The sequence below is a fragment of the Taurulus bubalis genome (genome assembly GCF_910589615.1).
Source record: "Taurulus bubalis genome assembly, chromosome: 12".
NCBI lineage: Eukaryota > Metazoa > Chordata > Actinopteri > Perciformes > Cottidae > Taurulus > Taurulus bubalis.
Window position 1 is genome coordinate 4,408,915 of NC_136600.1, and position 14,326 is coordinate 4,423,240.

At 46.5% G+C, this 14,326-nt stretch overlaps 1 protein-coding gene across 1 annotated transcript; it reads left to right on the forward strand.

Moving 5' to 3' along the window:
* Positions 1-1,247: 1,247 nt before the first annotated feature.
* On the forward strand, positions 1,248-14,223 carry LOC306745203 (sperm-associated antigen 1-like; the record flags this gene model as incomplete). Its single annotated transcript, XM_079227955.1, has 18 exons — positions 1,248-1,360; positions 1,754-1,913; positions 2,033-2,155; positions 2,234-2,304; positions 2,435-2,547; positions 2,660-2,765; positions 2,955-3,085; positions 3,377-3,483; positions 3,902-4,037; positions 5,306-5,755; positions 7,566-7,665; positions 8,074-8,226; positions 8,736-8,881; positions 10,186-10,327; positions 11,275-11,401; positions 11,521-11,685; positions 12,216-12,539; positions 12,670-14,223. 18 exons carry the CDS (start codon positions 1,248-1,250, stop codon positions 12,796-12,798), a joined length of 2,796 nt encoding a protein of 931 aa, XP_079084081.1. The 3' UTR covers positions 12,799-14,223.
* Positions 14,224-14,326: the final 103 nt, after the last annotated feature.

The window sequence follows — 14,326 nt, forward strand, 5'->3', positions numbered from 1 at the left end:
CACCAAGCAGCCGTCAGCTGATCTGCACACAACGTCATCAAGGAGTGAGTGAAGCCTGACGTCATCAAGGAGTGAGTGAAGCCCAACTGGCAGCTGGTTAAACGTTGCCAGGGTCTTACCGTATGTTTAATGCGCTGCGGCCATGTTGGACTCACGTGCTGATGAGATAAGTGACTACACAAACTAATGTAAACCTGTCGCGTGCATTGAAGGAGCGGATGTGAAACAGGCCGCTGGGTCACAGCGTTGCTAGGCGAGGGCGGGCCTCCGGTTTAAACCCCCGGTCGCGCGCTCTCTGGAATGCCGCTCTGAAGCGAGCCGTAGCCGCCAAAACCAACCGCTGAGCGGGGCCCTTTTACCTGGTTAAATAAAGGGCCCCCGGGGACCCGGACGAGGGGACACTTTATTTATAATAAATAAATAAATAAATAAAAAGGCCCTAACAAATAACTGTTGACAACTGCGCTCGTTCCGCAGCGACCAGAGGAGGTCAGGCTGAATATCGTGATAACGAGTTTGTTTGGGAAATTGCTCCGAAAAATGGATGCTGAATTAATGACAGTTAGCTGCACTCAAGACTGAGCTAAACCCCAAACGTGACTGACATCTATGCTGGAGCAATTAGCGTGATGTGAAAACACCCGCGCAGCTACCAACTGTGATGACTGTGACCTAAATTATATTATGTTGAGTTTGTGACATATTCCGCGGTCCCGCAGAATGTCAAACTCAACACACGCATTTACACATAATATAATTAAGTTGTGTATCCTTGAGGTTAAGTGACACCCAGTCACGTGACTATTGTCTTCAGCCTGTCCACAGTCCGGAAGCCCCTCAAAGCCTGTGCTAGGTTACGGTAGTGGCTACACGTACACACATCATAAAGAGTAATAACTTGACACAAAACATGATTCGCGTTGAACATGGAGCCATAACAGAAACACTCACCTCTGCACACAAGCTGGACTAGCATGGGTTGTTCAGCGCGGTTTGTTTTCTGCAGCCTCCAGCCACGTTTTTCAAATTTGGAGCATAGTGTGTCACGTGTGTTGTCTGTGACGTGTTTCCGCCTCGGGGGTGCGACTTCCGTCCGTGCGCTGTTACTCTCCACTGTTACCAATAGTTACCATAGTAACAGCGGAGAGTTTGGCCGAACAAGCAAGCAGGCAGAGCTTTTTTGTTCAGTAAACATTACGTTGTGTTACGTGACTTGTTTTTACCGGATACCGGGATTCTCCCCCACGATGAGCAGAGGAAACGCTTCTTCTGGAAAGGTCCCCGTGGAGCACCTGGACTACAGGTTCATAGAGCAATGCAAAGATGTGAAATACCTGGAGAGCATCTGGAGAGTCCTGAGGTAAAGGGTCTATTTCATATGGCTGCGGAGCTTTTTCTCCACTAAGATCATGCAGTGTTGTAAATACGAGCACACAGGCCTTGGTGAGAGAGTATACATGCATTTTGTTTTTCAGAAAATAACGTTAATCAGGGTGCATACGATCATGGAAAACCTGGAAAAGTCATGGAATTTTAAAATGGTTATTTCCAGGCCTGGAAAAGTCTTTGAAAAAAAAATTAAATCCCCAAAAGTTTTTGAAAAGTCATGGAAATGTGTTATATTCATGTGTTCATGACGTTCATTTACGCTGAGTTTTAAATAATTAATATGCTTTTAAAAGAAAGATGCTCAAAAATGAAAATCCATTGGTCAAAATGTGTATGAACCCTGGTTAAATAACTTTGTGTTCAGGTCCGGCGACGAGGGCATTTACCCTCATTTGATTGAGTTCTGTGAGAGCCACTTGGAGAAGCTGGAGCCGAGGAGCCGAGCACTCAGGAGGGAGCACCCTGGGGCCACAGCAGCCAGCCTCTCCACAGAGGAGTGGAGCCAACTCGCCCATGAGCTGAAGGCATGCAACACATCCTAGAGTCGCTTTTTATCTTTGAATCCATCCTGTTCACTTCCTCCTCTCGCCTCAAATGTCTCTTAAATGAGTCATTTGGATATTAAATACTTTTTTCTTTACAGGTGTGGCAAGAAGAAACCAAAATGACAGAGACTTCACTAAAACAGCAGTCGGTGTTTGATGGTTTGGAGAATAGAAATATGCCACCTATAAGAGGTTCCAATTGCTCCGTTCCACTGAGTCAGGTACAAATGTCTCCAACGATATAACATGCACATTTATGTACATGTAAAATATATAAATTGAGTATTATGTCATCACAGACTTCTGTTCCAAAAGAAAAGAGGAATTCTTCCAAACGCACTCTCCCACGAGGTTATGGAGAATGGGACAAGTGAGTCAGGTTGTGAAGGAGCACACGCTGACAGCTGTGATCTGTGTGCTCAGCATCTTTCATGACAACAGTCCAGTTAAACATACAGAACATCTTCCTTTACCCAAATATATTTTTGCTCTATTTCCAGGTTTGATGTCGAAAAAGAATGTGAAAGAATCGACGGGAATTTGGTCAAAACCAATCCAGCTGTCGTCATGAACACAGGACAGCCCAAAATCCAGACTACAGTGGACGCAGCGTGTAATGTGTTGTCATAGCAGCTCACATACATGTTGGTGTGGTTGGAGGCGCTCTGTGTACTGAAGTAGTGTGGGTTTGTGTCTCAAATGTGTTGTCTCTCCAACACATGCAGGGCTGACAGAGCAGGAGAAGCTCCCTCTGGCAAATCGTGAAAAGGACAAAGGCAATGAAGCTTTCAGAGCGTGCGATTACGAGGAGGCTGTTGCATACTATTCCAGGTCAGGCTCTGAAAACAACGGCATCATTAGAGCGAGCATTTTACATCTCCCAAGGGCACTATAGCATGTGTTTAATTAGACTCCTGTAATCATTTAAGTCTGATTCACTTCCCATTTACTGTGCCTCTTAAGTGTTCATTATCCTCATGGTGAATAAAGGTTTGTTTTATTTTGGGCCTTCCATTACAGGAGCCTGTCCATTAAACCAACCGTGGCTGCGTACAACAACAGAGCTCAGGCAGAGATCAAGCTCAAGCGCTGGCACAAGGCTATGAGCGACTGCCTGAGGGTGCTGGAGCTGGAACCAGGCAATGTGAAAGGTGCTTTCCGGTTTTTGCACAGAAATGAGATCATAATGCAGGCGTCAATTAATGTTTTCCACTCCCTCAAAAGTGTTTTGTGAAGCCCCTTTTGTCAAACTTTCTGTATGTTTTCCACACAGCTTCAGTGTGTAACATCAATACAGCTGCTCCCCGGGCGCCTCTCAGGGCAGCCCACTGCTCCTTTACCAAGGATGGGTCAAATGCAGAGAAGAATTTCCCCAAGGGGATAAATAAAGGATAATTTCTTTCTATTTCTTTCTTTCTTACGTGTTGTCTTTTCATTCCCAGCACTGCTACGTCGTGCCACAGTTTACAACCACATGGGCAACTTCCAACTGGCTGCTGAGGACCTGAGGGTGGTGCTCCGGGAAGAGCCGCAGAATGCTGCAGCCACTGTAGGTGTGCAGTGTAACCCTTTTTGTCCACTAGGTGTCACTGTATTTGTGTGAGAGCAGGCACCTAAAACAGCTTGCAGCTGCTGCAAGGTATTCATTAAATCACACCTTGTCTTATATAACTGAAATTAGACAATGGTGTAGCTTTTTTTAGTTGTTTTATGGCAGAGGATGAGCTCAGGGGGCATTGTATTTAGTCATCACCTATAGAGACATTGTTTATATGTCCATTCATTATGTATTAGTGATTTTAATGTCCTGGAGGTAATTTTCCTTTTACATTGCAACACAAACAATTCACTATGTGGGTGATTGTGGTGATTGTAGTGTCATGTGTCGCCTTTGCTGACGTACTTCAAAGAACTTGGTTTCCTACTGTGGACAAATTCTAATTTGTGATTTTTTTTTTGTGGTTTAGCAACTTCTGTCTGAAACTGAGAAGAAGATGAAGGAATGTCAACCAGAGCAGCAAAGCAGAGGCAAGAAGATCCTCATTCGAGAGGTAGAAGAGGAAGATGACTGCAATAACGACGAGACAAAGGCAGAACAGACCGGTGAGAATATTTGGGACCTCCATATTCCAAATATATCCTTGATTTACATACAGACAGAGACACAGGCCATGGACCGTTTAAAATTCCTGAATCCCTCCAGAAATCTGTTCATGATAGATTTTAAAGAAGGGCATGTCTCCTTAGCTCATTTAACACATCATGGACAGTTTAGTTTTATTTTAAGAGCTTTTTAAATCAGCATCAGTTATGTGTTGTGTATTAAGCATCATTCTGCAGTTGTTCAACGGAAAAACATATTTTTGTATCAAAGACAAACATGCCCTTATTCACAATTTATTACTACTGATGTAAAATACAAAAAACTAATAATCATACTGCAGTCCATCTGTGGATCACATTTGCTTAGTTTACAGTAGAGCCTGAAAAATTATACTATCAACAACCAATAAGTCAAATAAAATTGTTGGACAGAAATGCATAAACTTTATATATTTGAGTGTCAAATTACCTAGTTTTTCCACCAAAGTGAGCTGACAGGTTTATTTTCCAAATGTCTTGCTCAGAACATGTTATTCATTTATTCATATTACGTAATAACCAAGTTACTTAATCATATAAAAAATGTTTGCCTTGACTCTCAAATATCAATTGTTGGCAAAAGAAATTCCATAATGGCTTACTTATGGAAATACATTAGACCTCTGCATTTACATTTAAATGTATAAAGACTTGTACTCTGTGTACTGTCACTCTGCCATTTGTTGTGAGGTCTTCTGTATTTCATAAATATATATGTGTGCCCACTTCGTCCTCCCAGTAGCTGCCTAGTGGAGGATTTGCCCTCTAATCCTCTAAACTAAACATCTGAGGAAGCTCCAGCAAGTCTCGTAATAGTAGGGAGTAATTTTCCTCCCAACCCTCCTGTGCTATATGGGAAGAGGAAACACCCCATGGCCCGCTGGGTAACTGTGTGTGTGAGCGTGTGTGTATGTGTGCGTGTATGTGTGCGTGTGTGTGTGTGTGTGTGTGTGTGTGTGTGTGTGTGTGTGTGTGTCTGTATGTATGTGTGTGCGTGTGTGTGCGTGTATATGTATGTATGTATGTGTGCATGTGTGTGTGTGCGTGTATGTGCGTGTGCGTGTGTGTGTGCGTGTGTTATCTGCCCTCCCCCACCCAGCGCGCTCAGAGCTCACTGCTTCCTGGACCTCCGTCTCTCTGAATCGTGTCACGTGTCCACCCCTCCCCCGCTGTGATGTAACCGCTGACTGCTTCCTGTGGGCGTGTCCCCTCCCTCCTCTCCCTTCTAGCTCATCCGGTTGAACCCAGCCAGCCTGTGGGAGGGGAGGAGAGCTCAGCTGCTCCTGAAAGGGGAGACATGGGTAACGCTCAGAAGAAGCCCCACGGCCGAGGGGACGGGGGCCCCCACGGGGACCCCACCGGCTCCCACGGACACCGGCGGGGCAAAGGCGCCAGCGCGGACAAGTACAAAGTCCCGCACGACTCCCGGGAGAAGGTCGCCAATGGCTCGAGCAAGAGGGGCTCGACAGCCTCGGTTCCGGCGGATCAGAGCCGCGGCGGTAAAGAGCCTCTGCCCGGAGGAAACGCCGGGGAGTTCGTGAACCTGGACGCGCCGTGCGGGGCCCTGCCCGCGCCGCTGGCCCGGCTCAAGAACCAGGGGAACCTGCTGTTTAAGAACGGACAGTTCGCCGATGCGCTGGAGAAATACAGTCTAGCCATTCAGGGCTACACCGATTCAGGTAGGGGACGAGTCCTCAGGCGGGCTGCTCGTGTTATTGTAGCCAGGCACATGTTTAGTTTGCTGTATTTTATTAAATAAGTGTATTCTGTCCCTCCATGTTGGGATCACTTCCACTGACAACAGTGTGTGGTAAACAACTGCTGCATAGCTTCACTGATCTTCACCGGTCTCACCCATATTTGGATGAATATTTATTTATGGTGTGTAATCATCAATGCTCTTGAGACTTGACTCTGTCCTATAACTGAGCGATGCGATTGTAAATCAAAGGTCATGACCTTGCAGTTATACTTGTGCTTCCATTTAGTGAGTGTTGCTTGTTCACAGGGCGGGATGTGTGTATGTGTGTGTATATTGTGTGTATGTGTATGTGTGTGTGTATATATATATATATATATATATATATATATATAAACAAAAATACACCTAAACTGATTTTTTTTCCATGAGAGAAATTCTACATAAAGAACAGAAATGATCTCTCCAAGAAGTAGTCGACATTAGAGCGCACGCAGTCTTTAAACGGGAACACAGCTTTGACCATTCAGCAGTCAAAAGGCTGCTTGTTTGTGCGTGAAGTGATTTTGCACCGATGCTTCAAAATGTGTGCGTCCCTCCCGTGTCCACGGACAGTGTTTATGTTCCAGCCTCAGCCTGGTGCTAAGCCTCTCCGATCAGGTCCGTCCAGGTCACATGACTGTTAACCACTCACTGTGAAATTGAATCTGCAGGACCACAAGCTATAATTCTCACAGAGGGAGAAAGTGAGAGATTGATGGAGGAAGAGAAACTGCCTGGGCTCCAGCATACTCTCTGTGGCTGTGCAGCGTTCTCCACTCGGCCCACTGGGCTGCTGGGTGTGGACCGGACCTGGTCCCGGGGAGGATAGATTCTATGAACCCTTTAAACGTGCGGTGATCTGTCAAAAAGGGCCACCGCTCGATAATGAATACATTCAATCTGTCTGTGACAGGGTCTCAAAGCTGGTTTAGGCTCTAGGTTGACTACCAGATGCCCTATTTTGCAACTCTAACATACAATGTACATGCTCACTGTCACAGTGACCTCACTGAGTGAGAGACATGGGACCGCTTCATCCCTGCCTCCCTGTGTCATCATTCATAATCTGAGTTCATCTGACGAGGTGGCACGCTAAGCCGGCCGCATCTAGTGACGCAGAAGAGCGGCGCTCTGGTCTGTATTGCACCGTGTAGACGTGACGCGATGGAGAGCCGGGCAGCTTGAGACAATAGATAGATAGAGAGCGAGAGAGAGAGAGAGACAGTCGGCTTGAGCTGCCTGTGAGGGCCTCACACAACGTTTGATACTGACAGCCTCATACCAAAGATTACAAGGTGTGTGTGTCCTGAAAAATATTCTTGCGTTCATAATTATCAACCGTAGAAGACATTTTAGGTTAGTATCTCACCATTAAAAGCTCGCTTCTAATGCTAAAGTTATTAATTTAGTCATTACAGGATTCCATTATCCAACACACACACACACACACACACACACACACACACACACACAGGGGATATTGACTACATGGCAGATACTAAACCTTCAACCGGCAGCACGCCCATGTCTCTGGTGTTTCTGTCAGGTCACAACACATCAGGCTGACTGATGCAGCCTCTGAACATCATAAATGATTCATAACACACCCAGGCTTTTTAATGCCACACTCAAACGAGCCACGGGGTTCTTGTTTAAATGGTTGCCATGGTTGCCACATTTACAGATGTTCTGTTAACAGTATGGATTGGTGCGCTACATGATGTTGTGTCTGTTTTTATTTTACACAGGGATTGATAGTCCGGAGGATTTATGCACTCTGTACTCGAACAGAGCAGCGTGCTACCTTAAAGATGGCAACAGTCAGGAGTGCATACAGGACTGCACCAGGTGAGAGACTTCCTTCACTGCTCTCGTGATACTGTGTGAATAGTAATCATTTACACATTGCTTCATGAGGGTAGGTGCACTGTGGGGTGTTGTGAGGGATTGCCAGTGATCTCTGTCTTAGCTTTATACGCAGTTAACTCAGGATAACTTGAGGGAACCTCCCATGTGAGCCTTTAAATACTCTGCATGTTTGCTTAAGATTCATCTTCAAGGGCCAACGGGACAAGTGGGTAGTGTGTCTGTTTACTAACACATACACAGCAGTCCAGCATTACGTACATGAACACTATACACTATAAGCACAGGAACACTTCCCATTAGGAATCTGTCACCAGACAGTCTCATTGACAGCGAAAGCAGCAGGCTTGATCCTTTGCTCCGGTCTCATCACATCTATTTATACCCCAGAGCCCTGGAGCTGCAGTCCTTCTCCCTCAAGCCCCTCCTGCGCCGGGCCATGGCTTACGATTCCCTGGAGCGCTACCGGCAGGCCTACGTGGATTACAAGACCGTCCTGCAGATAGACACCGGCGTGCGGGCGGCGCACGACAGCGTCAACAGGTATTAGCCTTCACCTTCAGCTGAGCGGCCGCAGAGAGCAGGAGGCAGAGTGATGGTTAACATCCTTATCTCATGGGCTCATGAACCCCAAATCCTTCTGAATGTTACAGGAAGCTATTCCAATGACTGACATCGAAGCAAATGTTATCACTGCCTTGTATAATATCATACCAATATTTTTAATCCTTTTCTATACGCTAAGACTTGAAGTTGCAATGTGACATAATCGGAAGACTAAATTACAACAAATCAAATGAAGAAACACACAAAGTCTAATTAGTGGCTAACAGGTTTAGCTGGTGTTCAGAAGCAGCTCCAGCTAATGGCTAATTCTGGCTCTCACAGGACATGTCCTCTCTGTTATGCAAGTGGAGAAGCTCCATATATATCTACAAGATTTAACAATATGATGCTCCTTGACGCCTACTTGCTGTCAGCCTCTCTAATATCTGCGTGTGACTTTATTCCACCGGTTTGTGTAACATCCGTGTCCACCGGTCGTCCTCCAGGATCACGCGGCTGCTGATCGACCAGGACGGCGCCGAGTGGAGGGAGAACCTCCCGGACATTCCCCTGGTCCCGCTGTCGGCTCAGCAGCACCGCAGAGTGGAGCCGCCGAGTGCCGAGGTCCTGCAGGGCCGAGCAGGTCTGTTTAGTTCAGTCAGAACCACGACTGTTGAGCGATCTCAGACGCAGGGTTTTACACCCACTGGCGGGAAATCCAGAGAATATTCTTTGTGTTAAAAAAGTCTCGACAAGTCACATGCTCCCTTGTAAATTCTTAACCTGGAATTTAAGGGAACACGTGGATTAATAGTGTAACATGAGGGCACGATGACACTTTTGATGTATATTTCTCCCTGAGCTGGGAGAAGCCTTACAGGGACAGTTTGGATTATTTGAATTGTGGTTGTATGAGGTAGTTATCCATGGTCAGTGTATTAGCTGTGTGATGGCGGTTTGGTGAAACCGGTGTACCAGCTCGGGATTAAAGGGATGTACTGGCTGTGGGCAGCAGTGAAACTGACACCTAAAAGGAAGGCCCACCAACAAAAAGTCGGGCGGCAAAGTAAAGCAGTGAAAATATTGTAAATGTAGCATACAGATTTTGTAGGCGTCTCAAACATGTTTTGCTTCTGCCCCGTCTACTGTACTACTGAAGGGAAACACTGACTGTGGATAAGAACCTCTTCCTAAAATCCAAACTGTCCCTTTGAAGTTGTGCAACAAAGGAAACCGTTATGTGGTGACAGCTATGCTGGACATTGCAAATTACATTTTTCAAAACATACTTTGGTTATATACTACTTAAAAAAACAGGATGCATTGTTATATAACAGTGTATCCGTTATATATATATATATATATATATATATATATATATATATATATATATATATATATATATATATATATATATATATATATATATATATATATATATATATATATATATATACACAAAATTGCAATGCAGGACTTGTTAGTTTACTCAGCTTAAGGATCGGACTCGAGGAACAGAAGAGAACCGGCTACATTTTGACCACAAAAATCCAGCTTGTTCCAGTTTCTTGTTCACTCTGCGGTGAAGGTTGGAGGAGAATGTTAAAGGCCTAATTGTTTTTAGAGAAGTGGACGTGTCGCCTCTGTTCACTGACCAAGCAGTTTGTCCTGTTCTGCAGCTCTTGTGTTTAAACTCTAATGGAAGAATAGACCCGCTGCACAGTTCTTCCTCCCAGAAGGACGGATTGATTATCCTTCGTCCGCACCGAGCCTGATCGCTGACTCTTACGCAATCAAAGCATAGAAGACTAGCTTTCCCCTGCTGTTAGCTTTTTTTCAGTACAAGGGAGGTCAATTAACATGTATTGCAAGTGTCTGTGTGGATTCAGGGCTTCAACAGAAAGGAGAATTGAATCCTCTCCATGTGAGTAATCTCCACTTTACTTTGTCTTCCAGAGAGGACAGCAGAGGTCCGGTTCACGGGGCTGAAGCAGGAGGGGAATGACTTTGTGAAGAAGGGCCAGTACCAGGACGCACTGGGGAAGTACAGCGAGTGCCTGAAGCTGAAGCCGGAGGAGTGTGCCGTCTACACCAACAGGTGAGAGGAACAAACACAGACGCGCTGTGCTCCCTTCCTCCTTCGCTTCCTCATACTTGCCATTTTTTCCCTTCCCAATAAAGCAGGAATGTCAGAAAACACCCAGAAAATGTTTTGGATAAATACAAAGAGACAGATGAGTCATGTTCAGCGGGTCTGATCCCGACCAGACGTCCGCCTGGTAGTGAGTCAGCATGTATTGTTGAGACAGTTGCAACAGAACAGCAGAGCGGACGAGATCAGTCTGTATCTGTGAGAGAGTTTGTCTGTATAGCCACACCAAAGCAAACTGAAAACACATTTAAAGCTCGGGGCGGTAATCTTAAAAAACTAGCAAGAGTACAAGTAGAATTTTCATGATATTACTTTGTTAAAACTGCAGAGTTAGGCAGAGAGGCTCATTTTCATGAGCCGCCAAGCCCGTTCCCTTCAGGCCCCTCCCCCAAATGATCATCATGTAACGTCAACAACGAACATGACTATTGTTAGTTCTTACAGCTGTCAAGCCGGCAGAGTGCACGAAGGGAGGAGGGCGGGCAGGGAAGTCGGGGACAGGAAGCCCGTCCAATCATCACATTCAGGCCGGATACAGTGATTGCGGCACAGGGATGCACAAAGGAACACAACAAAAATATGACAAACATGAAAACAGTAGCACATTCCTGTCCTTCGACAGCCACAGATGTCAGATTTAGTTTTTCATTCGATTCATTGGTTGCTGTCTGGATGGAATGAGAACAAAAATATCAGAAATGTTTTCAAAGAAGTTGACCAACCTCGGCCTTTAACGGAGACAGAGAAAGTTCCATCTCGTGTCTCATCTCTTCCGTGCTTCCAGCCTTTATTATCAAGTCTGATTCACAGCTGATGAGTCACACACTCATGCTAGATTTTAGTCACGCATCAAATCAGCTGCTGGTGGCAAACTGACGTGTGTGTGTTTGCAGAGCCCTGTGTTACTTGAAGCTGGAGAGGTTTGCTGAGGCCAAGCAGGACTGTGACGCCGCGCTGAGCGTGGAGCCAGCCAATAAGAAGGCCTTCTACAGACGAGCCCTGGCTAATAAAGGCCTCAAGGTGAAGAGAGCCGGCCATCCATGACGAATGCCCCGAAGGAAATGTGTTCATTTAAAACCAGGGGAAACGGGGGATCATTTACTGAATCCTCTTGCACATATTGTCTGTCCCTCCTCCAGGACTACCTGGCCTGCAGCTCCGACCTGCAGGAGGTGCTGCAGCAGGATCCCAACGTGCAGGAGGCCGAGAAGGAGCTGGAGGAGGTCACGGTGCTGCTACGACAGAGTCTGGCCCACGGCGACGCCTCACCGGCCAAACCCAGAAAGACCGTCGCCATCACAGAGGTAGATGCACATGAAACGGACTCTAGCTGCCAGACACCCGGCATTGGGTACATCCCAAGTCTCTTATTTAGACTGCTGACCCAGCTGTGATCAGCTGATCCAGCTGTGATCAGCTGATCCGCCGTCACCAGAAACAGACGTCGCTTCACTTGACGCGCCTGGTTTCCTCTCTCCATGCGTCCCTGGTGGGAGGGACCAGGATGTGAGGGAAACGGGGATGTTCCCACAGTGTATGCACAAAGTGAGGACTTGAATGCAGCATCTACTCCTGCTACTCTGTGCTGCTACTCTGACATATACTACCTGACATTAAAAACCAGCACATCACTGTACCAAAACCATATCAGTTCTTCAAAAGCTGAATTTCCATAAAGAGTGGGACTAATGAAGAATGTGCTCTGGGCTTAACACCTGCCTGCTTCCATCTGGCCTCTCATCCTGTTAAATGCATGAACGCACATTAAGTTGCCGTCTTTCCTCCAAAGCTTCTCCAACCCTCTCTCTCTCTCTCACTTCTCATCTTTCTCGAGGTCGAGGGTGACGAGGAAACGGCGAGCGCTTCCGACCCAGGGGGCGGTCCCAGAGGAGAGGGCGCCGCCATCAATCTCCGGCCGGCCAACGCCTACGAGTTCGGCCAGGCTCTGAACACGGCTCGCTGCGGCGGAGACGCGGCGGCCTGTGCCGACCTGCTGGCCTCCACGCCCCCGGAGACGCTGACCCAGCTCCTGAGCACCCAGCTGGACGGAAACACCGTCGGCTTCATCATGCAGGCGCTGGACTCCCACCTCCTGGAGAGAGACCCCGACCTGGTCTACCGACACCTCAACCATCTGCACACCGCCGACAGGTTCTCGGTAAGAAGAAGGTTTTGAAATTCGCAATAAAAGAAACAACAACCTGAGAGGATATTTCCTTTGTCTTGTTTGTGAGTCCACTTTGTCCCCAGCAGTCGTGCTGGTAAACGATGCCGTTTCTTTCCTCCAGGTTGTGTTGATGCTGCTGGAGAAGGACGAGCGGCGCCACATGACCCAGCTGTTCGAGCATCTGTCTGCCGTGCAGAGCTCCGAGTTCACTAAGAACGATGTTCAGAATCTGGCCAACAAATACATCTGACCCGCCCGCCCATCCGCTCCCCCGCTGCATGCGCCGCCACGACAACTCCCGGATTCTATGCAAAAACACTGCACAATAACCGAGTACTCAGAAGGCAGGAAGCTGCAGAATGTGCCCAAAGCAATACAGCGGAACTGAACCATTCACCCGACTGTGCAGTAAACGACTCATCCTGTACGTTCTGAGTGACAGGATAAGGAATATATTTTTTCTCTCCAGAAGGTTTTGCTATGCAGATTTACTTTTGTACCACCACTACCCATTGTACATCAGGCCGACAGCGGGACACTATGGACCGCTCCCTCCAGCGCATTGATCAGTAGGGTCCAGCGTTGTGTGTTATGTAAGGCTACAGGTGAACACTGGGCTTAGTGGTTCTGCTCAGAATTTGATAAACAAACGTGTGTCCGACAGCTAAGATCAGAAAAGATGTTCAGTGCATGCTGAATATGAACTCAGAGGACCGAGTGCTACAGAGCGAATGTGGGTCAACGCATAAAGATAAAGCAGCGGTTTTATTGCGAGCACATGTTCTGTGTGGGAGGAGCGGGCCGGCGTGACATCTTAGTGCCGCTCTGTGCTGGACGAGCACAGCATGTTGCATCGAGATTTACTGGCAACGTGGGAGAAAATACAACTTGTAACCTTACATGACTCCGATAGTCTCCTCTGTTTATTCAGCTATGCAGTCAGCAGATCTGGGTTATAATGTCAAGGCTGCTGTGTTTTGTTTGTTTTCTTTCTTCTCCATAAAGGAACGACGTCAAAGTGTTTACCAAACTAGCCAGCGCACATCTGCACATTCATGCTCGCAGATGTGTACACGCTTGGAGAGAAGCAGCATCTTCCCCAGATGTGTGCCTTAGATTTCAGACTAGGGGTCAGACTTCCTTTGGTTGGGTATTTATTTCTCATGGAGCGAGCGGACGCTCCTAAAGAGGGGGTGTATTTATGTCGCTCTGTAGCTTTTATCAAATATGTTTAATCGTTTGGATTCGTGCATCATAAATCATACATGTATTCATCTAGCTACATCCGTGGAGTTGTTTAAAATATGAAATTGATTTGCTAAAAGGCATTCTGTCTGTTAAGGGACAGTTCTCCCCAAAATCTGTGGAGCTCTTCATGCGTCCAGAGACGTCTTCTCTAAACCAGGAAAGGTAACTAAGCACGCCGTTACTCCAGGTGATCCAGACCGTGTGAGCTGCTTCACGGGGTCTTTCAGATTTTGGGGTGAACTGTATTTCATTATTGTACATTCCAGTTATCCAAAAATCACCTGAATCCAAACCAGTCTTTCTTTTCAAATGTTTGATCACTTCTACATGAATGTACCAAATTCAGTTCAGGGTGAGGGTATCCCGTGTTTCTCTATTTCAGTAGAGATGTAAAACGATGTACAGTATTCAGAGGGCTATTCAATAAACTGGAAAAATAAGTTTTCTTCTGTGCTGATATGAAATGGTTCAATGAAAATGGAATTATTTACTGTACTTGCATGAAAGAAAAAAAAAAGGACGGGACAACA